The 27,638-nt window shown below is 46.9% G+C and overlaps 14 protein-coding genes across 14 annotated transcripts; 7 read left to right on the forward strand and 7 right to left on the reverse strand.

Moving 5' to 3' along the window:
- Positions 1-704: 704 nt before the first annotated feature.
- Positions 705-3,010, forward strand: N7483_002139 (TRAPP III-specific subunit 85 family protein; the record flags this gene model as incomplete). The annotated part of the gene is made up of 2 exons (XM_057085576.1): positions 705-1,782; positions 1,842-3,010. 2 exons carry the CDS (start codon positions 705-707, stop codon positions 3,008-3,010), a joined length of 2,247 nt encoding a protein of 748 aa, XP_056951725.1.
- A 1,036-nt stretch (positions 3,011-4,046) lies between these two features.
- Positions 4,047-5,764, forward strand: N7483_002140 (putative vacuolar sorting protein SNF7 family protein; the record flags this gene model as incomplete). Its single annotated transcript, XM_057085577.1, has 5 exons — positions 4,047-4,096; positions 4,193-4,481; positions 4,559-4,780; positions 4,836-5,030; positions 5,090-5,764. The coding sequence occupies 5 exons, from the start codon at positions 4,047-4,049 to the stop codon at positions 5,762-5,764; spliced, it is 1,431 nt and encodes a 476-aa protein (XP_056951726.1).
- Positions 5,765-5,842: 78 nt separating this feature from the next.
- rad18 (E3 ubiquitin-protein ligase RAD18) lies at positions 5,843-7,160 on the reverse strand (the record flags this gene model as incomplete). The annotated part of the gene is made up of 3 exons (XM_057085578.1): positions 5,843-6,350; positions 6,421-6,562; positions 6,626-7,160. The coding sequence occupies 3 exons, from the start codon at positions 7,158-7,160 to the stop codon at positions 5,843-5,845; spliced, it is 1,185 nt and encodes a 394-aa protein (XP_056951727.1).
- A 208-nt stretch (positions 7,161-7,368) lies between these two features.
- N7483_002142 (uncharacterized protein) lies at positions 7,369-9,118 on the forward strand (the record flags this gene model as incomplete). The annotated part of the gene is made up of 9 exons (XM_057085579.1): positions 7,369-7,419; positions 7,472-7,527; positions 7,582-7,829; positions 7,891-8,069; positions 8,135-8,410; positions 8,463-8,487; positions 8,547-8,687; positions 8,739-8,918; positions 8,976-9,118. The coding sequence occupies 9 exons, from the start codon at positions 7,369-7,371 to the stop codon at positions 9,116-9,118; spliced, it is 1,299 nt and encodes a 432-aa protein (XP_056951728.1).
- A 388-nt stretch (positions 9,119-9,506) lies between these two features.
- N7483_002143 (glycoside hydrolase family 125 protein) lies at positions 9,507-11,225 on the forward strand (the record flags this gene model as incomplete). Its single annotated transcript, XM_057085580.1, has 3 exons — positions 9,507-9,634; positions 9,685-10,898; positions 10,954-11,225. 3 exons carry the CDS (start codon positions 9,507-9,509, stop codon positions 11,223-11,225), a joined length of 1,614 nt encoding a protein of 537 aa, XP_056951729.1.
- A 741-nt stretch (positions 11,226-11,966) lies between these two features.
- N7483_002144 (uncharacterized protein) lies at positions 11,967-12,302 on the forward strand (the record flags this gene model as incomplete). Its single annotated transcript, XM_057085581.1, has 2 exons — positions 11,967-12,227; positions 12,297-12,302. 2 exons carry the CDS (start codon positions 11,967-11,969, stop codon positions 12,300-12,302), a joined length of 267 nt encoding a protein of 88 aa, XP_056951730.1.
- Positions 12,303-12,319: 17 nt separating this feature from the next.
- Positions 12,320-13,017, forward strand: N7483_002145 (uncharacterized protein; the record flags this gene model as incomplete). The annotated part of the gene is made up of 2 exons (XM_057085582.1): positions 12,320-12,489; positions 12,582-13,017. The coding sequence occupies 2 exons, from the start codon at positions 12,320-12,322 to the stop codon at positions 13,015-13,017; spliced, it is 606 nt and encodes a 201-aa protein (XP_056951731.1).
- Positions 13,018-13,847: 830 nt separating this feature from the next.
- N7483_002146 (uncharacterized protein) lies at positions 13,848-14,560 on the reverse strand (the record flags this gene model as incomplete). Its single annotated transcript, XM_057085583.1, has 4 exons — positions 13,848-13,860; positions 13,911-14,089; positions 14,292-14,423; positions 14,477-14,560. 4 exons carry the CDS (start codon positions 14,558-14,560, stop codon positions 13,848-13,850), a joined length of 408 nt encoding a protein of 135 aa, XP_056951732.1.
- A 783-nt stretch (positions 14,561-15,343) lies between these two features.
- N7483_002147 (monooxygenase) lies at positions 15,344-17,504 on the reverse strand (the record flags this gene model as incomplete). Its single annotated transcript, XM_057085584.1, has 5 exons — positions 15,344-16,177; positions 16,237-16,571; positions 16,647-16,795; positions 16,855-17,105; positions 17,172-17,504. 5 exons carry the CDS (start codon positions 17,502-17,504, stop codon positions 15,344-15,346), a joined length of 1,902 nt encoding a protein of 633 aa, XP_056951733.1.
- An 885-nt stretch (positions 17,505-18,389) lies between these two features.
- On the reverse strand, positions 18,390-19,954 carry pex12 (ubiquitin-protein ligase peroxin 12; the record flags this gene model as incomplete). The annotated part of the gene is made up of 2 exons (XM_057085585.1): positions 18,390-19,801; positions 19,897-19,954. The coding sequence occupies 2 exons, from the start codon at positions 19,952-19,954 to the stop codon at positions 18,390-18,392; spliced, it is 1,470 nt and encodes a 489-aa protein (XP_056951734.1).
- A 287-nt stretch (positions 19,955-20,241) lies between these two features.
- On the reverse strand, positions 20,242-22,242 carry N7483_002149 (RsfS/YbeB/iojap family protein; the record flags this gene model as incomplete). Its single annotated transcript, XM_057085586.1, has 1 exon — positions 20,242-22,242. The coding sequence occupies one exon, from the start codon at positions 22,240-22,242 to the stop codon at positions 20,242-20,244; it is 2,001 nt and encodes a 666-aa protein (XP_056951735.1).
- Positions 22,243-22,532: 290 nt separating this feature from the next.
- N7483_002150 (uncharacterized protein) lies at positions 22,533-23,318 on the forward strand (the record flags this gene model as incomplete). The annotated part of the gene is made up of 1 exon (XM_057085587.1): positions 22,533-23,318. The coding sequence occupies one exon, from the start codon at positions 22,533-22,535 to the stop codon at positions 23,316-23,318; it is 786 nt and encodes a 261-aa protein (XP_056951736.1).
- Positions 23,319-23,914: 596 nt separating this feature from the next.
- Positions 23,915-24,704, reverse strand: N7483_002151 (uncharacterized protein; the record flags this gene model as incomplete). Its single annotated transcript, XM_057085588.1, has 2 exons — positions 23,915-24,544; positions 24,624-24,704. 2 exons carry the CDS (start codon positions 24,702-24,704, stop codon positions 23,915-23,917), a joined length of 711 nt encoding a protein of 236 aa, XP_056951737.1.
- Positions 24,705-26,415: 1,711 nt separating this feature from the next.
- Positions 26,416-27,550, reverse strand: N7483_002152 (RNA-binding ATPase activator ESF2; the record flags this gene model as incomplete). The annotated part of the gene is made up of 3 exons (XM_057085589.1): positions 26,416-26,712; positions 26,767-26,841; positions 26,900-27,550. The coding sequence occupies 3 exons, from the start codon at positions 27,548-27,550 to the stop codon at positions 26,416-26,418; spliced, it is 1,023 nt and encodes a 340-aa protein (XP_056951738.1).
- Between the last annotated feature and the right edge of the window lie 88 nt (positions 27,551-27,638).

Genomic DNA, 27,638 nt, shown 5'->3' on the forward strand with positions numbered 1-27,638 from the left:
ATGCGACGCCGTTTGGGTTTTGGCTCCGGAGAATGCGAATGAATATCGCGTCCACGCATGGGAGGACTCCGGTGACTTGCGAGGGTATGGTTTCTAAAGAGCAAGAGCTTCGGCGAAGATGTCTGGCGTATTGAGCTCGCTAGAGGACGGGCGAGTGGAGTGCGGCTTTTAATAACGAGAGAATCGAGCAATGACTCAAGAGAGCGCACCCTGGACATTGACAGTAGCCATGAACCAGTCAGATGTCAGTTATGCAGCTCGAGGATGACAAAAAAAAAGTGACTCAGAAAGTTGCTTAATCGGCGATAAAGCTGTGTTCTCACGTGTTTGCATCATCACCCGCAATTGTATTTCTCTTCGTACTCCGTAATGCGCCGCGAATTCCCCCAAAACAAGCAAACCAAATCTACATATTTTATATACACTGTATGGTTGACCTGCTACTAGTAATCGAAATTCATACTGTGTTACTCTTGCCACTATACACCGGAGCGGCACTGCCCACATCTGACGGTGCCTTAACATAGCCTATCGGGCTCCGAGGGAGACTTGGCTTTCCCCCATCAACAACAATTCAAGAGCCACCGACATTTGTCGCCAACGTCTTAACTGTGCCTACATTCATTTCAGCACTTAAGACACAGTCCATGGGGTCTGTGTGTTCATTCTTTTAGTTTCAACCTCACACAGAGCAGTTGGTGTCCATGACATCGCCCGGAGATGCTGCTCCGGTTAAACCACCGCCATCCTTCTCCCCCGGCGTTGCGCGAGTCCCCTCCAAATCGCGATATCCAGATGAGTCAGAGTCTGTACACTCTATAGATCCCGGGCTGGCTGATGCTCGTTCGGGCTCCTCGCCAACCCCTCCTTTATCGGCCACCACCGCAGAGCTTCCCATCCGGACATCCTCGCCTCATGCCCGCTCCGTCAGGTCCTCCACCCCGCAATTAGCCCGCTCGTCGCTTGGGTCGCCATTTGATGGACGGTTTGACGGATCAGAAGATATCAGGTCACTAGTCATTCGGGCTTTCTCTCCAACCATTGCCATTCATGCATCAGAGGACACCGACCACCTAGTGAGGAATAAGGGGTTCAAAGGGGGTTTCTGGGAATTGGTGCGCCCATATGGGGAGACGGTGTCTGGAAAAGTGGTTATCCGTGATAGCGTCGGATCTAGTCGTGCCTGGGAAGACTATGGAGTCCGATTTGTGGATTTGAAAGGGTTTGGCCGGGCACCCGCAGGTCGTGAGTCCGGACGGGAATCGACTCTGACGCAGATGGAGGAATTATTGGATCAGGAATTGGACTCCAGGGAAAGAATGCTCGGCGCATCAATTCCATCAAAAGATGCGCTTGGAGTTCCGGTAGCAAGCCCATTGTGGAAGTTGTTATTGCGTCAAATACTTTCAGCGAACCCTGCTGCTCCTCATGAAACATTCTGCCATCCTGTTGCCAGTGTTATTGCTATAAGCTCGCGGAATACGGCGCCTTTGGAGGCTCTTCGTCAATTATACGCAGAAAGCAGTACAGGAGCCAAGCGATTACCGGATTGGGTCCATCAAGAGTATCTTCGATACTATGTCTTGGTTCATGACGAGGAACGCGATGACATTACAGAGTCAACAAAATTGTATGATCAGATGAAGCGCCATTTCGGTCTTCACTGTCACTTGTTGCGGCTGCGCAGTAGTCAGTGTGTTGTTACAGATGATGACAGCGTTCAAGTACCTACTTGTGAATGGTTGTCTCCACAAGAACATCTCTCCGGCGCGGGAGAAGCTGGTATGGATGCCCTAAAATATACATGCTTCTTCAATAAGACCCCTCTTCTAACACTATAGCAGAGACACTAGTGGATCTTGGTACAGATGGTGTACCCTACTTGTTTGAGTCCGACGCTACTGCTATCCGAGCCTTTATCCGAGAACTTGTTGTACAATCTGTTATTCCTTTCATGGAAAACCGAGTCGCTGTCTGGAACGACCAGATTGCATCTCGAAGGCGTGGTATCAGTGGAAGATTTATGTCGGTTGGTCGGAGATTCATGACTTTTGGCGCTGGCTCACGAGCCAGTGGCACCGGTGCCGCTGGTGGAAGTGGAAACTATGATCCAACAAATCACAATTACAGCCCAGACATGCCGGAGGCCATCTTACGGAAAATGGCCGACTTTTCCTTCATGCTTCGTGACTGGAAGCTTTCAGCTTCAACATACGAAATGATCCAGTCCGATTTCAAAAATGACAAGGCGTGGGAGTATCATGCAGGAGCGCATGAAATGTGTGCTGTAAGCATGCTGCTTAATCCGCTTGGCATGTCCACCAAAATCAAGCTTGAAAACATTGACCAAATGTTTGAGAATGCTTGCTACTCATATCTTACGCGATGCTCAGATGTTCCCCACGCACTGCGCAGTCTTACTCTGGCCGTTGAGCTTCTCAAATCTCGCGGTGGATCAGCTACTGAAAGCGCAGCCAGGTGGGCAATGCGTGTCATGGATTATGGCTTGGTCGGTCCAATAGGTCAAATCCTATTCACAGAGAGGGTGTCAGCCTGCTATGCATCCAAGATCCCCGTGGGCGGAGCTAAATGGGGTGGGCGCCGCCGGAAGGCTGGTATGTGGAGCATCTTTGCCGCAGATCAATGGCTCAAGGCCGGCAAAGCCACATTAGCTTCGGCATGCCTTGAGGAGGCGGAGCGTCTCTATGCTGATGTGCTGGAGGCTGATGGCGTTTTCCCAATGCCTGAAATGCAAGGCTTTGTAGAGAACTTGAGACGTGCTGTGAAAGTTAAGTATCTTGGGGCGAGAGGGTTTGATACTTTCGATGAGCCTGCTTCAGAGGATCCAGATACTGAGGAAACCAGCGAGAGACTCGAGAAGATTGACAAGCGAAATCATCGCCGTTCGTTGATCGGTCTTCCTGTACAACTCGATGCCGGCACTCTTAACATGACCTCGGGCACAAGAGACCCTGAGAACCCACCAAATGATGACTTTGAACGAGCTTGAAGCATGAACTTAATATCTCATTGGCATATAAGAATAGATTACCTTTCTATAAATCTTTATCCTAAGCTTTGATTGTTATGCCCCATCTAGTCATGTAGAAAATATACTAGCTCTCCCTTATAGCGGCATCTAAGAATAGCACTCAAAGGATAGGATTGATTCATTTACTATGTACTATAAGAGGGGATCTTGGCTAGTATAGGAAAAGAAAAAGAAATAAGAAATAAGGGGAGCAGGGATCGAACCAAGGACTTCTAGATTTCACGATGCTTGTACCAAGTGAGGCATCAAATGAGCAAGATGATGCCAGCCTCAACTTTCAAAAAATCATAACAAATCCAATAAAATAGATATAAGTATAAAAATAGTATCAAAAGAAAGAGCAAAAAGAAAAAGGCTCCGCAGAAGTCTTTCACATAGTCCGCTGCATGCTTTCTCACGGTGGTGTTCCACTTAGGCAAGTCTCACGCTCGCTGATGCTACTTGACAACCCTCAGTCCCAGCATTCTAGTCTTATGGTATCATAGTGTCAAATCAACTCGGGACAGACACGATAGCCAGCTGAGCTACTACGATGCGGATGGTTATCTGAACTCCCAAATTTACCCCTATAACTGAGAAACGATATTAACGCCAGGATTTCCAGGCACCCACAAGTTTACTTGATGGCTTGACTATCTGTACTCTCAACATACTAATTCAAGGACATTCTTATCTTCTACCACATGTTATTTTAAAGCTCCATTCACGCTTATAATTCTCTTAAGCTTATTTTTTCCCTAATTCTAAACCCAATTCAAGGATTGTTTCCAAGGTTCTTCTTCTGCCATTGGAAGTATAAACTTAGTCACGTGTATCTCTTATCGATAAAGCTACCGACGGGGCAACGCTGTTGACATCGACTCTCGGAAGCCGAACTCACTCCAAGATCGAAACCAGACATCTTGTTTTTGCCTTGTGTTCAGTCTGCACGTTTAATACACTTCAATTCGAAGCAGTCTTTGAAGTCCCTGGAAATTGTGTCTACTTACAGAAAATGAGCGATCTCCTGAACTACATCCTCAACAATGAGGATGCATTCCGAAGGTACAAAGTCTCAAGCACCAACGAGAAGCCCTGAAGAAACAGGGTAGACTGGTTACATAGTACATTTAGCTAACTAGAACCCTTCTGCGAACCTAGAAACCGTCTTCCCTCTCTCTACTCCGATTTCTCCACCCAAAAGAAAACAAACCCAGATGGATACGCCATCAACGTCGCAGCTTGGGAAACAGCACTAAACCACGCCGCAAAGCGGGGCTATAGTTCGTCGCGTGGTGTGCATGTACGATCTGGATCAACAACGTCGCAGAAAAATGGACCATCACAACGCAAAAAGACCGATCATCTTCTTCTGCGCACGGATGAGTCGTTGCTACGCGATCTGGAACTTCCGGAGTGGGGTCGACCTGTTGCTCTTGGTGCTGTCTTTGTATGTTTTACTCAAGCTCTAGCTTGCCTTTGTTTTGAGTCTCTTCTTTGCTTGCTAATACATGGTATCTCCGACAGGCTGAAGCCCTGCGCAAACATACTATGGTTCCCTTGGAGGTATACAAGACTACCCCGGGAAGTTTGCAGAAGAGTCAGTGGCGCTTGATAGATCCAGGGGTCCTGAGTCCTTGGAATGTTATGAGCTGGGGTGTTCGGCAGTTGAAAGGATTTGTGATTGGAGAGGGAGAGTCTGCACCCAAGTTGCAAGTGCAGGAATTGGTATTAGTGGACAACTTACAGGTGAGAATGTCGGTAAGAGGATGAAATTCTTGGACTAATTAGAGTATATCTACAGGAAGCCGCAGAGCTCGCTATCAAGAAAGCCACTGGAGGCAATTCGTCCAAGCTAGATCTCATATACTCGAAAGAAAGCTTTATAGAAGACTATGCGACGATTTTACACGATGCTACTGAACTTTCTGATTCGGATTTTGATGTTTTATTGCTATATCTTTCCCGCGACTGTGGGGCCATTGCATATGATGGCAGGGTATGTGAAACTATATATATTGAATGATATCGGCTATGAATACTGATTTGGTTTACCAGACGATCAAATTCAAGTCATCAGATGAATCAAGTCAGATCACGCAACAGGACACAACCATTGCGTCCATCAAAGCACTTGTATCGACGATATCAAAGCAGGTCACAAGCTTGGAGTTAAAGATTGCGCAGCTGACAGAGTCTGCCAAAACCGCACTGAACAACAAGAATAGAATATCAGCTCTCTCAGCAGTGCGGTCCAAGAAACAAATGGAGCACAATCTTTCTCAGCGGCTCAATACTCTTGCTCAGCTGGAAGAGGTATACGCCAAGATTGAAGCCGCTGCAGGCCATGTTGAGATCGTGCAAGTGATGGAGGCGAGTACTGGCGTTCTTCGTGGTCTGCATGCTCAGGTTGGTGGTGCTGAACGCGTCGAGGATGTCGTCGAAGAATTAAGAGAAGAGATGGCAAAGGTGGACGAAGTTGGCTCCATCATGAACGAAGCAGGCCCTGTCATTGATGAGGGTGAGATCGACGAGGAGTTGGAGGCATTGGAGAAGAGCGACCAGGAAGCAAAGGGAGAGAAGGAGGCCGAAGAAACCCAGAAACGACTTGCAGAGTTGGACGACTTCGGACGCCAAGCAGAAACTATGAAAGATGTGGACATTCGGCTGGCGGAAAGCATTGGGAAGCTTTCCAATATGTCGGTTGAAGACCGACCTTTGCCAGCTAAGTAAAAGGACTATTTGTGAAAAGAAATTCTTTCGCTGGGTATCTTTTTGAACTATCAATTCCTCTGAAATACCGGCGTTTCCTTATGTGTCACCCGGGTTTTGCCCAGAACTCCCCTCCAGCTGTGGCGCACTATCAGGCGGAGGCCCGGCCCGCGACCCACCCTGCACCAACGGGCCAGGGATTGTTGATCTGACCTGGGCATCCGCCTTTCGACGAGCACTAGCAATTAATCGTGAGAAGTCATCGTTGTGGTCCGCAGACCATTTGGCTGCGTTAAAGTCTTTACTATTGACGGCATTCCTCTCCGTCAATGTGGTCATTGTGGAACCTCCACCCTGCGTCGTCTCCCAGATTTTGAGTTCATGAAGCAGTTGTCTCTTCGATTTCGGGGTTCTGGAGTCGCAGTTTGCGTTCCACAGGTTGATCCACTCAGTGTGTCGCCTCTTCATGAGGTCCCTAGGGCCATCTCCCGGAATACCAAGTTCTCTAAACTTCTTTCGCAATTGCACGTCTTTCATAAGATCGTAGTTTAATGTGGGGAGTCTTTCCATGTCGTGGGTTGGCGAACTTTGTGGGCGTTGCAGGATTCTAGAAGAATATGATTTTGGTTAGCCTTCATACATTTCCCTGAGCTAGCGTAGCAGTTGGTTGTCCTTACCCAAAAGCTGGAGGTCTCTGCGGTGTTCGCTGTGGTGTTTTCTGTGGCGAAGCTTCCTGTTGCGTAAGACACCTATTCACGTGGCTGTTTGCTGCTTCCGCTTTAACTTTTCTTTGGCAGATGGGGCATTCTACCAGGCCGTCTAGTTGATTCCGACGTAGATTAGAATCTAGCATAGGCATTAAGAGGCACAGAGACCACCTACCCGGAATATATTCTTCATCCTCGCCCTGACTATCTTCGATGACCTCAATTACTTCCTGTCGCTCTTGAGGCACAGCTTTTGCACTTCTTCGCGATCTTGTCCGATGTCGTTGTTGTGGACTGGACTCCACCGAGGGGACTTCCGGTTGCTGTTCCAAATGATCGACCTTGCGCTTTTTCTGAGGTTGCTCTGACACACCATCCTCTTCACGAGCCATCCGTGCCTGTTCTTTCTTGGCCAGTTCCAACACAGCAGGCCGCGCAGTCTTAAACGCATCCAATAGTTCTGAGACCGCCCAATTGCGACGCAGCTTGAGTACTTGGTCCCCTTCGCGGCATACGGGACATCTGTTATCGGCGGAGAGGGAGCGACGGATGCAAAGTGAGCAGAACGTGTGGGAACATGATGTTATCATAGGCGTATCGAAGAAGTCCTTGCAGACTTGACATCGTAGCGCGGATTCGAGTGGAGCAAGTAATTGCAGCGGTGTTCCTAGCCAGTCTGTGGAGTCGCTGATATCGAATGAAGACTCCATGAGGATGAGAAAACAGTCCTGTATCCTTTCAGAGCCTGAGTTCAACCCAAAAGAGTAAGTTGCTCTGTCATAGAAAGGTGGAGGAAAGAAGACTTCGAAAGAGGTGGGTTGCTCCACGCCAAGACCCGCTGACTGATACGCGTTAAGTGCTTTGGTGCTTTGGCACGCGTCGTCGGGAACTTGAACTTGACGTCTGTAAGCTCTCACCATGGATCCCAAATTGTTCTTGGCAGAAAATGTGCTCAATGAGAGGCGTCTTGTGAGTCTGAACTCAAGTTGGAATATATATTCGGAGACCTAATGATATTCAGATCACGTATCGCTCATTGAGCCGGGCTCTAAAGGTCCATGCGAACCGTGCCAAACAGTATGATCTTTATTTCTTTCTTGGTGATGACCTCAGGCTAACCTGTGGCTAAAGACTTCTCTATGAATTCCACCGCAACGAAAATAGGAAGAAACCCGGAAGCGTGCATGCCACCTATGTGATCACCGGTATCCAAAGCTCCCCGAGCACATCTGCCACGGCCACCAACGGCAATGTGAAAGACGAAGATGAAGTGATGCAAAGCAGCCCTTGCCTCCCCAGCTCGATGCTGAATCAGCATTCCACTTCTCAGCCCGCGCGCTTTACGGCAGTCATACTAGCTCGAGAGGAGGATCTAGATGGTGAGTGAACCTATTAGCATTCTTTTGAAATAGGTTGCTAATGTCGGGCTTTGGACGGTAGAGGCGAAATCTACGTTTCACTCCATTTCCACAATTCACGTCTACAGTATCCAGTCAACGATTCTTCAGGACCTTAATGTGCTGGTGGATGTGGCTAGGGAAGTTGCAATAACCCATGCCCAAGATGACCCTTTGGAGTGTGGAAAGCAGTGGGGCATGATCCAGAATTGCAATGTTAAAGTAAGAGAAAAAAAAAATCTACACTCCTCTCCAATTTTGAGACTGGAAACTGATTGCCCCTTTAGCGGAGAACTGGAGCTCGTCCGCCACCACCAGCCCCGTCCAAGACCGAACCCAAAGCTGCCCCCAAAGTCAAGCCCGAGCCAACGATTCCTGCCAAGAGGCCCCTACAGAAAGAATCCTCCATTAAAGAGGAATCTAAGGCCCAGCCTTCTTCCGCGAATGATTCTGATGCTTCATCTAAGTCAGGCAGGCCGATATCCAAGCATGAGAAGGGCAGTTTGTTTAGCTCATTCGCTAAGGCTAAGCCCAAGGCAAAGACTGCAAAAGCTCCAGAACCGGTTAGTTACACCTTCCAATTATACATTTATATGTACTGAACTATCCTTCTAGGTCGCACCTCCTCCCGGAGGAGATAGTAAGTTCCGTCTCGTTCAAATATTTCGAGAATCGAAAGACAATGACTCACAAAAACAGTGGTTATGGACGATGCCTCTGAGGAAGAACAGGAGGAGCTATTCCCCAATTCTGGAGAAAGGTCTGCTAGCGAAATTCGTGAACGCAAAAAAGAACGCGAAGAAAAGCTCAAACAGATGATGGAGGATGACGATGCTGATGGTACGCTATCTTGGAACAAAACGGCTTTGCAATCCACTAATCCCTTTCCAGATGAAGAAATGCCCGATGTCGATGAGGAAGAGTCGGCACGAGAGCCAACCCCTGTGGAGCAACCGCCACCACCCAAGCCCACCGAGCTAAAGGAAGAAGTGACTGTACAAGGGGGACGTCGGCGGGGTAAGCGACAGGTCATGAAGAAGCGTACGATGAAAGATGAGGAAGGTTTCCTTGGTAAGTCTCATTATCATGAGGTCTGATCCCTATGACCATACTAATGCAAGGGCACAGTAACTCGGGAAGAGCCGACATGGGAGTCATTCTCCGAAGATGAACCGGCACCACCTAAAAAGAAGCCTGCAGTCAACGTACCCAAGGGCAAGGGACCTAAAGCAGGACAAGGGAACATTATGTCTTTCTTTGGAAAGAAATGAAGCTCTCAAACAGTTTGAATAGTATATTTCTACTAATATTGAAATCATCCAGAAGTATAAGTACTCCATAGATAGAGATGTAGTAGTAGTGTAGTAGGACAATGTAAACAAACGCCGATCACTCCACTGTTTCTCCGCATCTATGGTGGAGACAGTGCAACCATAACCTTGGCCGATGTCACCTCGTCCAGAATTTCCCCGAGACGAGATTAATTCCTGCAACTTCAAATGTCAATGTCAGGCGATGCGAAAAGGAATGCACGTATCCCGGTCTGGTTGGGATCGGCATTCATGCTACAAAAGGGTCATGGACTCTCCCCTCTTCTTTTCCCCGGAGCTTCACATTCCGGGTTGATCAGTGTTTGTGACTTTCAAAAACTTGCCTGTCATGCCTATCTCGACATTTCTTGCGGCTGGTCTTCTTGCACTCCAGGTCCATGCTTTGCCTGGACGCGATACCCCCGCGCTCCTGCGTCGCGCCTGTCCTGACTACACCACTTACGCATCTACACCGCAGTAGGTACACTTTTGCGCTGTAAGAGATAACATGTAGCTGACTTCACCAGTGCTCCTTATAGTAGTGGTCCCCTACATCTACCATATCAACGACCTACGGAGGCATGCCGTACTTTCTCATCAGCCTCCGTGGAGAAGGTCATTGAAGATGTAACATCGCGTCTTGTCGATCCCGACCTCGCGCAGCTGTTCCGCAATACTTATCCCAATACCCTCGATACGACAATTCGATGGCACGTCAATGGGACAAGTACCAGTGCCTCAGCCCGTCGAAACAACAAGCGTGATACATCAGACTGGAGCGGCTTACAGACCTTCATCGTGACCGGTGATATCAACGCAGAATGGCTCCGGGACTCAACTAATCAGCTTATGAATTATCAGCTCCTCGCGACTAATGATACTGGTCTTTATAACTTGATTCTGGGCGCGATACGCACCCAAGCTGAGTTTGTTATTCGATCCCCTTTCTGCGAGGCATTCCAGGCTCCATCTGTCAGCGGTATTGCACCTGAGAATAACACCGAGGTCGATACTGTGCATCCAGGATACGATAAATCGTTCGTATATGAGTGCAAGTATGAGCTTGACTCGCTTGCTCATTTCCTGAAATTGGGAAGAACTTTCTGGGAGAATACTGGCTCAACAGAGTTCTTGACAGATCGTTGGTTCACGGCGCTGCAGACTGTTCTGAAGGTTATCGATGCAGAGTCACAGCCTACGTTTAACTCGAAGAACCTCTTTGTTGAGAACGAGTATACCTTCCAGCGATTGACTACACTTGGCACTGAGACCCTGACCCTTTCGGGTGAGGGCAACCCACTAAATAGCAGAACTGGTCTCATTCGCAGTGCTTTCCGGCCTAGCGATGACGCTACAATTTTCGGATACTTCATTCCTCCTAATGCGATGATGTCCGTGGAGTTGCAGCGTATTGCTAAGGTTTTGGAGGCGTTCGGTGGTCATGATGACCTTGCCTCGCAACTGCAGGGCCGTGGTGAGAAGCTCGCTGCTGCTGTTCGGGAGCATGGCATTGTCACCAATGGCAAGTACGGCGAGGTCTATGCGTTTGAGGTTGATGGATATGGGTCGCGGACTATCATGGATGATGCCAATGTCCCATCGCTGCTTTCATTGCCATACCTGGGCTTCCTCAACCAGACCGACGAGATCTATCAAAATACCCGCAAGATGATTACTGACAAGTTGGGCAATCCTTATTACTTGGAAGGTCCTGCTTTCCACGGCATCGGTGGTCCTCACAGTAAGTTTTCCCCCATAACGTGCGTACTAGTTTTAAGTGACTTACATTCCTTTAGTTGGTCTCCAGAACGCTTGGCCCATGTCACTGCTCATTCAAGCTCAGACCTCTGATAACGACACTGAAATCATGGAGTGCATCCATCTCGTCCGCAACTCGAGCTTGCTTGGTCTTATTCACGAGTCTATCAACGTTACTAATGTCAAGGACTATACTCGACCGTGGTTCTCGTGGGCTAACTCGGTCTTTGGCCAGACCATTCTGAAGGTTGCTGCTGAGAAGCCGTACTTGATCTTTGGAGAGGGTGCAGAGCCTTACACTGTTTCTTAAGGTAGTCGTCAATACCATGAAGCCTGTATCTACCTTCCTTTCTATAGTTGGTTAGCATCAATAGTGCTGGATTCATCAATACTATTGCCCCTCCTTTTCAACTCAAAAAGTCTTTAAAGTCTTTAAGAGCCAGTGCTTTAGCATCGCGCGACGTAGGTGAGTAGGGGTGGATGTGTTTGCATCTATAATAATCTATAATAATCTATAATAATCTATAATAATCTATAATAATCTATAATAATCTATAATAATCTATAATAATCTATAATAATCTATAATAATCTATCATGATGGTCGTTTCAGTAATCTGCTAACATCATGATCGCGACTCGGCTAAATCCTACTACATACACGGGATATTATGAATCTAAATTTGAGCTGCGGGCCGTTTCCGCGAGCCGCCATCCAAGAAATCTCTCAATTTCAATATTTAATGTTTAGCAATGACAACTTGAAACCTTGGGACCTAGCGACTGCACATGTGCTGCAGTGCAAGTGCAGGCTTCTAAAAATAGAATACCGCGATCTTCCCAGCCACGATAGATTGGCGCTACGTGATAGGACGCGATTGGCTGAGGCGATATGTGATATGCACTCCGTGGGGGGTTGCGGCGGAGCAGCCTCGGCACCTGGGCATTTGTATGCGGCGGTTGCCTGGCTCGAAGTGGTTTAAGTACGCACTCTCTTTCTGTTTCTGGTAGCTGGAAGACAAGATTTTGCCCAGGTGCACTCCGGTGAATGATGTCAACAGGTCCAGAAGACCATGTTGGCTGGGTCGATGAGCCCAACGCACGAGGAACATGGGATATCCTCTCGACCTGCATTTTGACTATCGCTCTCTGCTGCTGGTCATCTGTTTATCCTAATATTCCTCGAAGGTCGGATAATGCATTTAGACAAAGAGTTGGAAAGATGAATCTCTTCTTGATTGGTCTTCTTGGACCGGAATTCTTGCTAGTCATTGCCCTTGGGCAGTGGTCATCCGCCCGGGCTTCATTCAAGGTATGTATAATATCCTCCTAGGTATAACTTGCTATCCTAAGAAATTGGATAGAAATTCCGTCACGCCAGATATGAGAACTGGATCATGACTCATGCATTTTTCGCCGATATGGGGGGGATTTTTCCTTGAAAGTCCTGGAAGCGAATCATTTCCAATTGACGCCGAGCAACTATTTCGGTTAGTGAAAGGTGGGTATATCGCTTACCCAGATTTGGATGTTGCAGACATCCAGGATAAGAGCAAATCTGATAGTTTGGCAAGGTGAGTTTATCCTTCCTTAAACTGTGATTTACTGGAGAAAAATCCCGAGAATATTTTACTTGTCATAAGATAGAAAGCTAACTTTGGTATAGAATGATTGCTATAGGACAAGCAGCTTGGTTTTTTGTCAACTGCATTATCCGTACTGCCCAACATCTTTTTCTCACTACTCTTGAACTTACAACCTTATCTTCTATCCTTATTTTCTTCGTCACTTCATTCTGCTGGCACAACAAACCTAAGGACATCTCACGAGCCATAATACTAAGTACAACAACCCCCATTGCTCTTATCCGTTCAAAATATATCCATGCCCTGAAGAGCCATGGTACCAAACACCACTCGATTTCCTCTCCCGCGAGGAATGGATCGTTGCTCGCTTGTGGCGCTACTATGTTCAGATTCTCCACTATCTCCATATCCCAATTCTCGCCCGGCCAAGTACTAAGCCTTATGATTACTTGCCTTCCGATACCTTCTTGCGTCCTGCTAGAGCAGCAAAGATACTCTTTGTTCCGTGCGAGCTAATATTTGCTTGCATGTCCTTGTTCGCTTGGAATTTTACATTCCCTACACCTACGGAAAGGCTAGTTTGGCGTATTGCAGCAGTCTATCAGGCCTTCTTTGGCTTTGCTGGTGGACTTAGCATCTGGTATACTCAAGAATCCATCCTTCCCAAATATCTGGAAAAGATTGAGCACTTTCAGTGTCCACCAGAGAATATTTTTCCTCGGCTTGCATGGAAATTGAGAAATATTCATCCCGATCGAGACCCAGACTTAACGATCCCTTTAAGGATACTTATTCCAAATATCCTTCTTTCGGTTTTGTATTGTTTATCTCGGGCCTTTATCTTGGTGGAGGATTTCATTGGACTAAGAACTTTGCCAGGGAGTGCATTCCAGGTAGTGAGCTGGTCCAAGTATATTCCTCACTGGTGAATCCAAACATAGTATAATATCGGATCCAAACAAGTTTACTCCTCCGAGTTCTCCAGGGCTTGACCAGGTAATTGCAAAATGGAATATACTAGTACTTCTAGTTATGAAGATACTTATAAGCTTCGTGAAAAATCCATCTCCTACTGCTGTTAATTTGCAAAAAATATCAAAAAAATGTCAAAAAGTAGATCTTGAGCCCATCAAAACACCGCCACAGAGCCTCTCTTTCACCAGAATATCAGCCTCGAGGCTAACCTCCAGGAGTGTTGACAGAATGATCAAAATTATCAAAGTCGCCAAGATCATTCCCACTCGCTGTCATTTTCACCGCAGTCATCGGCCAACTTAGTCTTTCGCCGTCAAGTATCGAATAGCACATTCTAAAAGCCCGGGCTTTTAAACCGCCGGTCAAGGCTGTCAGCCAGGGCATCTAGCGAGGAATGTTAGTGTAAAAAAGCTAATAAGAAATATAGAACGAACATACGCTGAGCTTCAGAAACCTCAATAATGTTCTCAGTGACCCACCAACGAGGAGGAGGATTAACACTGGTGAAGCAAGGACACTCGGGGTTAACCCAGTCGGTCTGTGAGCCATTTTTGTGGGGTCTGTCCCATCCGTTTCTACCAGGTCGAAACCAAGGCTGCGAATCATTCGGATTCTGGAAGTAGTGACTTTCATTGCTTTTTTTTCTAGCTGTCAGAAAAATTCCGTTAATAGCAGCGCTAAACAAACGTACGTGAAGACAGTATGCCACGCTTTGAGCAGTGGATTGTAATCTTACTCGTGCTTGCATTGCCAGTTTCCATAGTATACCACAAAACTCAGAGAATGCATTTCATATGTGGGACTTCAAATCTCACCTGCTCGTCAACGTTACAGCCAACGACGAAGTAACCTCCGAATCTGTCGTGGCCTCGTAGTCTCTGGACGCCATCCTCTCCTGGTCCACATCTCAGCTTTGACATACGTTCATTGTCCGGGTTGGCATTTCTCTATAACTTTTTAGCATTCTGTCAAAGCTTGAGATGTTGTAAATGTTACTCACGCGCGCTTGATACGCCTGGAAGCGTTCCATTCCATCCTCGGCATCCCCAAAGAGCTCCGGGAACATATTAGCGAAGTATCTCATTGTGAAGGGTCTTGTTGAACGAAAATTGAAAATTGAGATTTCTGATCTGCTATGTTGAAGAGATTCAAGTCAGTTCAAATCCTTGTTGGGCGTGTAGATGATGCTAGCTCTCACATTTGGAAAAAAGCAATATCGATAGTTGATTGAGAGATCGATCTTAGGATTCCGTGGGAGATAAAACATACCTTGGTTGAAAGTCAAGAGATTTAAGAGAGAGTTTGGAAAGAGTTGGGATGTGGACTTTGGGCTGGAGAAATGTCAGGGAGGAGAGAGGCAGAGAAAGGAAAAAGTGTGTGCACAAATAGTGGAGATAGTGGGGGGAGCCAGGAACGAGAGAATAGATCAAAAGGAAAAATGAGTTTTTATTTAGAGAGAGTCAGTTCCATTGATGTCTGAATATGTCGCCGAAGGAAGAGCAAAGCTCGGTATCTACAGCCCTGGAGGATTGTATAGTATACAATAGCGGGTATTAGGTACAGGGTAAAGGCCCGGAACTATCAATCCCAAATACTAAGTTATAACATCCATTATTCACTAACTTTATTGATTGAAAGTGATTTGAAGTGATCCTAGAATGTGACCTGATCCTTTAAGATGAAGATCATCATTGAAAAGAGAAATATAGTTGCTCATCATGGTGTCTGTACCTGGCTATCTCACACCTAGTATAAAGCCATTCGGAACAAAGTAGATGATACTACAAGTTGCCAACTTAGTGATGCACTAAGTATTCACATACACATACCTAGGTACCATTCAGTGTCTGATTTCTGCTTGCAGCTTTCAGGAATTCACCGGTAATGGTGTATCACGATAAGCTGGTGGCAGTACACCTTCCACTGCAGCCTTAATCTGAAGCGCCAAGTTACGAGAATGCCACCGCTGAGGTTGAGCAAAGCCACCCATAATCCAAAAGTTATCAACATTCAAGTGTCGTTTCCACATGCCACGAATCTCACCCTCGTCATCAACTCCCCAAGTCGCATCCAGACGAGAGGCAATATCATGAGGACCCAAGATGTGTGACCCACCTTCCGAGTCATTCTTGCACATAGATCCATATTCCACAGACCCGCCAAGAATCTCAGCAGCAGTGTTCAATGCATTTGTGTCAGAGAATCCAGTGCACCAGACCACTGCATCCGTTTCAACCCGGCTTCCATCCGAGAAGAGTAGGCCTGTCTCAGTATACGCGACTGGCTCAACACCAGCCTTGATACGTACCTTACCTTCCTCGATTAGCTTTGTACCACCGATATCGATATAGTGACCACCGGCACGTTCAAGGAGGTTATGCAGTAAGGCAACGTTGGGGTGGCAACTATCCATAACCTGGAATCCGGCGGCTTCGAGTGCAGTATATCGAGCTGGCTGTTTTGATGCAAAGTTGGCATATACGCCGCGACCTATTTGGGCGTCCACGAATGAAGGCAATGAGCAGAGTCGTTTATCTGCAGCATCGACATCAACTTCATAAGCGGCTAAGCTCTGACAAATGTATTCAAGTGGCAGTAGGTATGTTGGGGATCTGGCATTCATTGTTGTTTCAAGACCTGCCGCGTGACAGTCTTCAATAATATCGAATGCTGTGTTGGCAGATCCAATGATCATTGCAGACTTATCAAGTCAGCTTTTAATATCTTCCAGATTCTACTTCCATAGAAAGTTCTATTTACCTTAACGCCTTGTTCTCGCAGCAAATTGGCATTTTTGTAATGAGCCGAGTGAAGAGCTGTGCCTTTGTATAGATGCGAGTCCGCAATCTCCGGAATCCTAGGCCTGTTCGATCCAATTCCGGTAGCTAGAACCAATTGTTTCGAGGTTGCCTTGCGCTGGCCAGAAGGTGTTTGGAATGTGATGCTCCATTGGCTGGTCTTCTCATTATAGATTGTCGACTGGATTGTGGCTGAATTTATGAGGTTCAAATTCAAGGTTTCCACATATCGTTGAACATGCAACGCTAGATCATCGCGAGTCAACAGATGAGGGCTCTGAAGACTTTCGTCGTAGCCTATATCTTGTAAGCGCTCTCCATCTTCATTGGCTTAACTCAAAGTGCTGATGATATATAATAGGAAGTCCTTACGCATGAATGGAAGTTCACATGCCGAAGTAAGGAGATGGAAGCGCATGCAATCGTAACGAAGAGCCCAGTTATCTCCTGGATTCTCGTTGCGATCAACCATAACATTCTCAACACCGAGGGCCTTTAATCGCGCAGCAAGAGTAATTGCACTGGTTGTAGTTGTTCAGCATATCTTGGTTCATGCCAGGATGACTTATTTTCAACTCACGAGTTTCCTCCTCCAATGATCAAGACCTCGGTTTCGAAGTCAACTGCATTATCCAATTCTCTCCGAGGGGCCTTGAGTGACTCTTGATCCTCAACATGCGAACCAAGGGTTTCAAGACGAGTGCTCAAAATCCAGATTCTCCAAATAATTGAGTCAGTGCCCTCTTGAACAACAGGCAAGAATAGCACCTTGCCTCGGCAAGTACCTTCCGGGGAGCCAGTGTTGAATACAATAGGGCAATCAATGAATTGCTGATAATTATAAATGTCAGCACAATACCTCCAACTAGAACATCAAAAGATAAGGCCAATCCTTACGAGAACAGGAGTAACTGGTAAGAAAGCAGCACTGCCATCAACTTGAATCCCCTCGGCAGTGATCTTTCTTAACTTTGTTGTCTCTAGAAGACTAGAGGCAATCACTCCAGGTGTCCGGAATGTCCGAATGTGGTAAGTAAGCGCTACCTGATCTCTCCAGTACGCTTGTTCTGCATAAAAGCATTGCTCGAGCGCCTTGAAGTCACCGTTGGTAATGGCAGCATTCAATTGATCCAGCACAGCGCAAGCCTGAATAGTGGCTTGGTCGCCAGCCATAGACGCTGGATCAACTAGCCCAGGAGCAAGCTTAGGCAGAGGCCTCTGGGCCATCATTTTGCGCAAATCGGCCTTTGGGGGGGAATTCATCGCGAGATGTAGTTTTCGTTCCATCTACTGTGTTCATTCATTCAGCATTCCCTGTCATTTTTCCCCAGGAGGTCAAGTATAGCTCACGGTTAGTCATTGTTTGATTTGCTTCGTCTAAATATCAATCTTGCAGCGTGTACGGCGTAATGGAGTCAAAATGATATCTTCAGGTTGAATGTGTGGGGAAAAGAGTGCAAGATTCAAGTCCAAATGAGGGGCCGGACATTTCGGGGGGGGGGTCTGGGCTATCATGTAGCATGATGCAGTAGCTCATGCAGCTCATGCAGCTCATGCAGCTAAGCCTGCAAGAACTCTGCCACTTGACTAATTCAAGTCGTCTGTGGAACCTTGACGGCAAAAGGATGATGATCTTCGGACTCCGGGATTCAACCCCCGTTGTCCGGATATCCGTTACTAGAGAGTAACGACTGGGAAGACTCTGTATTCCAACTTGAGGCTCTGCGTTCTTCTAAACTAGACTGTAGAGACTTCCCTAAAACTTGAAGATTAGATGAATTAGGAGCGATCTGGGTGATCCCAAGCCACCGAAGACAATATACGGTATGGCCCACTTGCATAGTACCAATAGGGCGTCTTGGAAGGACCAACTACCAAGTATGCACGGGGAAGAGACTGGCAGTAATTGAGTGATCTGAATTTAGAGAGCCTTGAATTCGAACGTTCTCATACTAGTAACTTGAATAATGTGACTCGGGCTTTTCGTAGGATTCATCGCGAGTAGAATCCAATCTTAGTCTAACATGGATATGATATCCACGACATTCAAGTTGATCAGTAATCAGTAATTGGTAGATTAAACCCAGTATATATACATGAGAAAAGAACTTGGAATCAAATAAGCACACGACGGAGGCCTTCTGTTCCTCCCAACACTCTCCTGCCTGTAACAGGGCATCTTCCTTTGCCGCTCTCCCATTTCCCTCCGCGCTTGCGAGAGCCCTTCTCACCAGCATCACCATCAGAGTCCTTCATTTTATCATCATCCCCTGTGATTTCCTCTTCCCATGCTGCGCCAGCTCCCTCTCCATTCATGAAATCCAACTGGCGCTGATGTTCGCCATTGAGCCAGTGGAAGATACACACATAGCAGAATACATATCCTGTTTGACACGCGGTCGGATTGACCAGTGTGTTCAGACAGACAGGGCAAGTATTAGCGCTAGAGGGATCCGCAGGTGGTAAGGGAACAGTGAAGATGGGAAGGTAGGAATTCGCAGAGATGGGTGGTTGATGCCGCCGAGGTGATTTAAGTGCGGATTTAAGATCCCCAGTGGATTTCTTTTCTTGTTCAGCCTGCTTCTTCTCCTTCTCTTCTTGACCAGCCTTGCGTCGCTCAACAGGGCTCGTTAGACCTGAAACGACAGGTGCGGGTAAATCGAGAACCTCGGTTGCTTTGCGGGCTAATTGCCGTGAGAAATCACTTGCATGCCACCACTCCAGGAATTTTAGAGCAAAGATGGATGCGGGAAGGAAGTAGCGCAGAGAGGTTAAGAGTTGTGGGTAGAGGTTCTGAGGGCTGAGAAGACCCAGTAGCCCTGATCTAGGTCTCTGAGATCTGCCGCCCGAGAGCTTCGGGTCTAGCACCTCTGCGATAGCGCGCTGATCTGCTGCTCCGAGGCGGCGAATGCGGCTTCCAATGAGCCACAGGAATGGGGAGGAATACTTCGTATTATCGAAAAGATAAGCGAGATTAAACGCTAGGACTGAAAAGTAATATGCCGCGTTCACGGAAGGGTATACGTTGCGGAGGAACCACTTGTAGTAGTGGAAAAGGCGTTGGCGCACTGTTGGACGCGCTGGTAGATCATCATTGGGGTTATATCGAGGCCCACCTCCCATAACAAGAGATGCGTGTGGCGCCGCATGAATATCGTATCTTTCGTCAAGCTTGCGCTTTAGGTATGGAATGCCGACCATCACAAGGAGGTTCTTCCACACGTCGGTTGAGTGTAGTTTCAAGGCATCGCGCACGGGACCGCCAGCGCCAACCTGGGCGCGCGGAATCTCGCCATTCTTTGTGCGAAGAACACGTTCACGTTTTAAGGAATAAAAGTTCTCTGTGAAGGAGCCACCGAATGTGCGAAGATAATAGCGCTCGACGACTAGGGAGAGGAGAGCGTAGACTTCATCGTATGAATTGAGGATCCGTAGTAGGTATCGCGGGTGGCGGTGTGTAGCGACTGCAAGAAGGTAACGAATTGATGGCGGAAGTAGATCCGAGAGTTGTTGTTCGGCAAGGAGTTCTATAAGCAGAATGAATCTGTTAGCCACGACGCTTGGGCCGTGATAGTTCCCCGGGAAAGTGGCTTCCCCGCGAAGTCGCGCTGTCTGAACTTACCGAAGAGCGATGGCTTATGCTCATCGAACTCTTGTTGAAGGCTAGGAAGGTACTCCATTGTCGGGAGCACCAGTCATCCTTAACCTCAGTATTAGATGGGAGGAGTTGGGGGTTGTGAACTTGTGAGTGTTTCTCGTGGAGTTGAGATGGACTCGGAGAGCGGAGACCCCCATTCACCGGATCCAGTGATCAGCAGCCGAGGCTCAACTTGAACTTCCAAGGTTGCTCCAAACTACATGGACTACAGAGTACATCTGATAATAATAAGAATGAAACCCAGTAGATAAATATTAAACAGAGTAGGATATCTTCTTTTAATAATACATAAAAATATACAATTGACTATTATACATGGTTGACAGTTTCCTCCATCATCTCTTCGGCCTGCTCAAGGGCCCGCTGGCACTGAGCCCATAAAGCTGTGAAATAATTACGAGAACCATCCTCCTCTCGGTATCGAATCTCCGGATCAGCAACCAGGATACATTCCATAATAGCTGACACAATGGGCCCTTGCAGAATGATTGGAGTGGTTTCTCGGCTCATCATGGGGACCCATGTGGAAAGACAGTCACGAGCTCGTCGCTCATCTCCCAGCTCTGCATGAACTTGGAACATTTTCATGTAATCTGCTTGGGTACGAGAGGCTTTCTGCAGGGGGAACATGCGCCACAGGCGCCAGAATCCGTCAAGATCTTGGTACCGAAGTTGGTTGAACATAAGTTTACGAGCCTCGACCTCGTCAAATGAGACCTGTGCTGCGGAAACAATCTTAGAGAGACGAGTCAACAACTGCTGTCTGTGTTCCACCGTTCGTTGAGCTTTTTCAGTGGAGATATATGGCTCAGGGGCCAAGGCTGCCACATCATAAAGCACGTTGAACACTCTCATATTGAGAATTGGTACACCACGAACGCTCAGTCGTTCGAGAACCTGTAATGCAAGCTCTACGTCTGAATCGGGCAGGAACTGTGTGGGTTCTTGCGCTGGGGTCTCTCCAAGCCGAGGTGTCAACAAAGCAGCAACGGTATCAAAGCCGAGCTCATCGGGTACTTTGTCGTCAGCGGAGAGAATATCGTTGAGTGCATTGACCAGGAATTCCTTGCTATAACCGGGGTGTTGTCGGGATACTGCAATTATAGAAAGTCTCAGTTTTGTGAGGCTCGTTGTCTTGGATGTTGCGTCGGCTGGCAAACTGACGTACAATTGCTTTAAAAAGAGTGTTGAGTCTTGATCCTCAGGACCAGCTCCAAGCTGAATGCGAGCTTTCTCGTGCGGAAGTGCAGCTAGCTTTTCCATCAAGTAGTCCGTGCTCATTTCAAGTCCGTTATCCTCTTGATTTGAGCCCACCTTGATTTGCCGTCCGGTATGAAGACCTCGGCGCTGACCTCCAGGGGTACTCATTCCACCGGCAGAGAAAGTAAAGCTGGGAGAATCGGTAGCGGAAGCAGTCTCAGACTCATGTCTAAGTCGACTGCGCTCAGCTCGATCCAGAGTCCCCTGCCATAGACCATCTAGGTCAACATCGGCTCTCTTTTCCTCGGTGAACATCTGAACCACCACGCTCGTCCCGAGATCCAGTTGACCAAAGCCTTCAAATCCGACATCACTAAGCTGGGTTTGAGAAGAGCCCTTGTCGACTATTCCCGCGTTCACACAGATCCAGCCTGTTGTAATACCATCATCCTTCTCGTCGATCATTGTGCCCGCATGGCTAGCAGCACGGGCGCGTTTGGCCTTGCGACGCAGCTTGATTTTCAACTCGTTTCGACCCAGCAATCCATCGGCATGTGGTGAAAGTTTGTATGTCTTCCGCAGCCACCGGCATAACCGATCCGCAGAAACATTTAGATGCTTCACACTGCGAGCGGTGCCAACGATCATGATAACATTGGCGCCTAGTGCAGCAGGGATATCAAGGTGGCGAAGATCAAATAATTTCAAATCATCCAGACCAAGATCTTTGTAGGAGTACTCGAGGAGAACCTGAAGTATTTCAGGAGAATTCTCGGGGAGCTCTGGGATATGATCACCAATTATTGGGCGGGTTTCCCTGATTGGAGCCCCTTCCCGTAGATACCAGGGGACATTGGATGTAGTGGGTTCGTTATCTTCATTTTCCGGTGCTGTTTCAACCACTGGTGACAGGATGATATCAGGAGGATTCGAGACAGGAGGACGGTCAGATCGCAACGGTGCTACCGCAGAGAAAGCCCTGGAGTTCAAGGTTAAGCGCGTAGAATAAGAGAATCGTGGCATCGGTACGCCGGAGACGGCAAGAAATGATCGAAGCACTTCATGGCGACAAGATTGGCACACGGCCCCTCGTATCAAAGCTCTACTCATGGCTGATGAGGTGATGGGTCAAATAACAACCTTGGAAATTCCCTTCTAGAAAAAGAGAGATTACGGCGATAACTGGTGCAAACAGGTCAAACATATTTGGATAATATCATGTGATGTGGCCCGCATAAAATGACCTTTTTAGACTAGCTCAACCATTGACTGACCAGTTGACCATCCCGCGCAATTGTACGTAGCGTATCCGTACTCCATAGTTGGATCAACGCGACTCGCCAAAACAATAACTCTTACAATCTTATCCTCTCACGGTTTCACTTATCATTCTTCTCAAGATGTCTCGAAACAATAATAAAGAACTCGAAGATAAAATCGACCTGGCCTTGCGGGCGATGCGCAAAGACTCAAAGCCTAATATCTCGAAATATGCGCGTGACTTCGCGGTCCCTTACGCCAAACTACGCGCGCGCTTCAACGGGCGTAAATCGCTATTTGAGCTCAGTTCAACACAAAATACGGCTCTTTGCAAATGGATTGACTCTAATTATCGAGAAGGGTCACCCCTGACACGACAAGAAGCTCTAAAAGCTGCAACGGCTATGTTACGGCTATCAAATCCATCTTCCCCACCCTTGGATAGCAGGTGGTTTGGTCACTGGCTTCGACGTCATCCTAATTATGCGACTCGTTGTCTATCAGATGGTCGCCGGCTTACGTTGTCAACCTCTGAGCGTCTATCGCCTTCTCCAAGTCCCAGTTTAAGCGAAAGTTCAGAAGTACTAGGCGTCATCAATTTGCTAACTCGGCTTGAATGTGAGATGGCACGAGTTCGCGGAGAAGACATTCTTTCAGCGCAAAATTCTGCATCAGAAGATGAATATGGGGATGATGACTTAGTGATCACTCGTTATCCGCCGGGATTATTCTCTTCATCACTAATCAATACATTTGAACAAAGGTGGGAAAACTTGAATGCATTAGATGTTTCGGATTCGGAGGATTCGAGTGATTCAGAGACCTTGGAGGATGATGAAACATTATTAAGTCGTTATCCGCCGGGATTATTCTCTTTATCACTCATCAAGACGTTTGAGCAAAGGTGGCAGGATATAAAGCATTAGATGTTTCGGATTCAAGTGATTCAGAAGGGTTGGATGATGAGGATTATTTTGAGGATGAGGATGATGAAGCATTTATCAATCGATTCCCCCTTGGATTGTTCTCTTTAGCTTTGATCAAGGAATTTGAACAGAGGCGCAAGAACGAAAAAGCGAAAGATGATTTCAGACTGAAATTGAAGAAGGCGATGATAGAACTTCAACGAACTTGCAAAGGCATCGAGGATGTCGAGGTATAGCTTGAAAATAAGAGTGTATGTACTTTTGAGAAGCAGGAATTGTGTTTTATTCAAAGAAGTTTGAACAAAGGCGGAAGGACTCGACGGTATTGGGTGGTTCAGAATCGGCACCTAGGAGTCTGAGGATGACGACTCGGATGAGGATGATACAACATTATGAAGAACTTGAATATGTGTACTCTTCAGAAGGCGAAATAATCATCTTCAAGTTGATTAAGATTGTTTACTATTCTACAAACTCCAGCAACACCACGAATCATGATAGCAACGAGTCCCTGCTTCATTTTGGAGTTGGGTCGGGGATTATTATGTCTGCTGCCATTGAGAAAAGCCAAATAATGGAATCCTATATTTAATCACTCAGCTTAATAACGCATAATCGGATGCTTGGGGACAAACCGCATAGTTCACCTCGACCATCGTTTGATCGGTTGCATCATTGACAACATTGCCGCGTTTCAGTGGCCGTAGTTCAACGCGTTCAAGATAACTGAGTCCGTATTCTTCCGCATAGGATATGAAAAAGCGCAATCCTTGGCCAGGTATGGGCTCTAGGTTATGGATGACAGCACTAATTGAAGGGTGATGCTCATACCACTGACCCAGCACCTTTTGGTGGCCATCGAAGTATGTCAGAATCATGCCCATGCATCGAACGCCAACAGAGCATGTCTCTAGATAAGAAACATTCTCAAATATAGCCTGAGAACTGAACTGACTCCACATGCATCCCATGAGTTTATAAAAAATAGAGGAATAGTGCGAATCCGGAGTGACTCGAAACTTCAAGTCAGAAGTCTCAGGCTGTGACTGCTTTTCTTTGGGCTTGGTATCGGCGGAAAAAATCCCAAAGCTGTGCATACGAATTGGTTTGCATGGTGAGTCGTCGAAGTATAATCCAAGCAGGGCTCCTTCACTCGCATCTGCTACAAGTTTGATCTCAAGCATTTCCGGGGCTAATGTGTAAAAACGGCCTTCGCTCGATTGTACCTACGTATTGAGATCAGTATGTAAGTTCATTTTAACCCTGCTTTTTAGCAAGTCATCTGTAACCCTTGAAGATACTTACTCCCAAATAAGGGTAATCAAAAATTTCTTTGTAATATATCACCCAGATAGCAGTGATTCTTTCAGTGGGCTTAAGTCGCATGTGAAGAATAGTACCCTTAGAGGAACCCCGCCAGACTGAGTAGCTTTTTGTCGTTTAGATCCCAAATTTCAATGGAAATGGGCGGCAAGGCCGATTGTTCCACCGGCTGGACAACAACAGACTGACAGGCCATATAATGTAGCTCCATCCTCTGTGAAAGGAATACATCGCATGGACATTCTCTCTTTGTTCCTTGAATAATCCACTTGTCGTCGATGAAGAAACAGATTGGACCTTTTTCTTGCACAAAGCAAACTTATCGGCCAGCAAATTTCCCAGGTGAACAGATCTCCAAAAACAGACCTTTCAGCCTGCGCTCGAAGGATGCTACGAATTTTGAGACCCTACAAAACTGGTCAATAATCAAAATAATCTTCAGAGCAATCAATGCACTTATATCTCCCTCAAGCTTCAGGAAGAGGGGCTCTGTATCGTTAGATGAGGCAATGGTCGTGTATCTCATGTGGTCGATGTTGTGAATCGAAGGCCCAACGTATCCTTCAGTTCCATCCTTCATGAGATATCGAATTCCTCTTAAACCAAATATGCCGAGAATAGAAGACACTGCAACTACATATACCTTGATTTGAATCTGCTGGCAGTCACGACTAGTATAGCCGTACTGCTGATAGGAATTGCGAAGTCCACATATGTACTTCTCTCCATGAACGCATCGGAAGTATACGGTCATCAATCCATGCAAAAGAAACACGCCACTCCATTGGCGGGTTGGACTCAATTGCCCCATCAAGTGCCTGGACGCTTGGAAGGATAACAAGCATCGAGTTACGGTCAGATGCAGCGATTTCCAAATCAGAAAAATGATCTCCTCTGGTAGATCTCGCAGTCGATAGAGTGTTCTCAAAAGACTGTGTCTTTCTTTTGAATTATCATCATCTAGTTTTCTTGCTTCGTGAGTAGTTTCTGCAAGGCATTGTAATGCCGATGAAAAGATGTTTATTTGATGCTGCGTAGATGTTACCTCTGATATCGATGTCGAAGCAAGGTAACATGGACATTCCAAACCCGAAAAGGGACTCCATACTCAGTCGATCCCCCAAAGCGGTCCAGCACCAGCTATGAAGTGAGGGAGCCACTGGATCCATGCCATAATCTTGCTCACATAGTTCGTACCACCGTGGATTTGGGTTCTCGCAGTGTGTTACCAAGTGGGCTGGCTTTATCAGAACTGTCTTTGATTTATTCTGGTCCCAAATTACTGCGATTGAAATCATCAGTCAGAGGACATGTTAGGTAACTTGAGGGTCCTGACAAGAGATGAACGGCAGCTCGCGAGGAAAGCGTTCCCCACAGAGCACGCAATGTGTGGACTGCTGGAATGTCTGGGGCTTTGCGGGGACGCCCATATCCTGCTCCACGGCCATCTTGTTCCAAGTTCACAAGTTGAAGATGAATTTATGAAAAAGAAGCTGGTCGGTCTCTCTCCAGCTTCGAGACTGCCTCATGTCGACAGATGGTCGGGTCGGATGTTAGTTCATCCGTGCAGTAGTGAATGTGACCAGTCGACTATCCCAATCGAGCATTTTCTGTTGTGAGCTAATCCGTTATGGTGTATACATGAGGGATTCTGCACACCTATTGAACAGACGATTGTAAAGATAATAGCCTCTGGCTTAAATATTTTCCCTAGTAAGTAACCAAACCCTCAAATACATATGCACGCTCGGTAAACATAGAATACCAACTTGAATCAAAAGATCTTGCCCAATACCCTCTTCGCATCATCGCCAACAGAAGTTGACTTCTTCGGCTTGACAACATCATTCTGGACGAAACGTCTGCGAATAGTAACAGGTTTCTGCGGCTTTGTCTCAACATCCTCTCCCAACGCCTCCAGCTTCCTCTTCCGTTTCTCCTCATTCTTCTTCGCCATACCATCAGCGACTCTGCCGGCTTCAACGCCTTCCATGAAGACCTTTTCTTCACGACGAGCTCGAGCATCTTCAGCTCGTTGACGGGCTCCTTTTGTAGCTCTCTCGTTATTAATCTGTAAATATTGGAGTTAGTATATGATAAAAAATAGTAGAAGAGTAAAACATACCTGCTCCGTCAAATTGGCCCAGCTAAAGCCCTTCAAGTACCTCATGACCCACACATCATCATGATAGTATCCACCCTGTCAACACAATTAGCATATATCCTATATCACGGGGGTGTTAAGGAACGATGTATACCTTCTTTCCACCAACAATATTAGCATTCATTGTCTCGGCACAAATCTTAGCCTGCTTCTTCGGAAGCTCAATCCACCCCCCCCCAAAAAGCTTTCGCTTATTAGACTTCGCCTTCTGGACAGCCTTATTGGTGACAAGCGGCGCAAGGAAAACCTTCGATACAGGCCCAAATCCGTAGTCCTCGATCTTCTTTTTCAAAGTCATGGGTTTCATGTATGGTGGTAAGGAACTGAGGTAGATGACGCCTAGTTTCTTTGGTTTCTTGGGTACTTTCAGTGGTTTCGATAATGGTTTTGACTTCGTCGTTGGATCGAGGTATGTGTCGCTTCCTTCATCTTCAATGTCGTCTTCAAGTTCCTCGTTGACTTGCTCTGAGACTTGCTCCTCTTCATCTTCATCTTCAGATGTAGGTTCCTTCTCAATAACCTTGCGCGCTTTCTTTCCCTTGACCTCAGAACGCTCTTCCTCGTCATTCGATGCGGAGTCTTCTTCGTCAGAATCTAATCCGAAGAAATCGCTTGCTTGGGCTCGCTTTCTGCGCTTGATGGTTCGGCCTTTGGTTTCGACGCCGTTGTCTTCGGAGGAGTAGCCATGTGCATCGGACTCGTCATCGCTCGCTGCTGCGAGCAGATCGTGTTTGCGGATTGTCATGTTGTGTGGTGTGCCCGGTACATGTATCTTGAAGAATCCACTCTCCGCATGGAACTTTTTTTCTTTGCGGCGAAAATGTGGTCCGTGC

The sequence above is a fragment of the Penicillium malachiteum genome (assembly GCF_028827825.1).
Source record: "Penicillium malachiteum strain IBT 17515 chromosome Unknown utg000001l:1.0-8184562.0:1.0-8186909.0, whole genome shotgun sequence".
Lineage (NCBI taxonomy): Eukaryota > Fungi > Ascomycota > Eurotiomycetes > Eurotiales > Aspergillaceae > Penicillium > Penicillium malachiteum.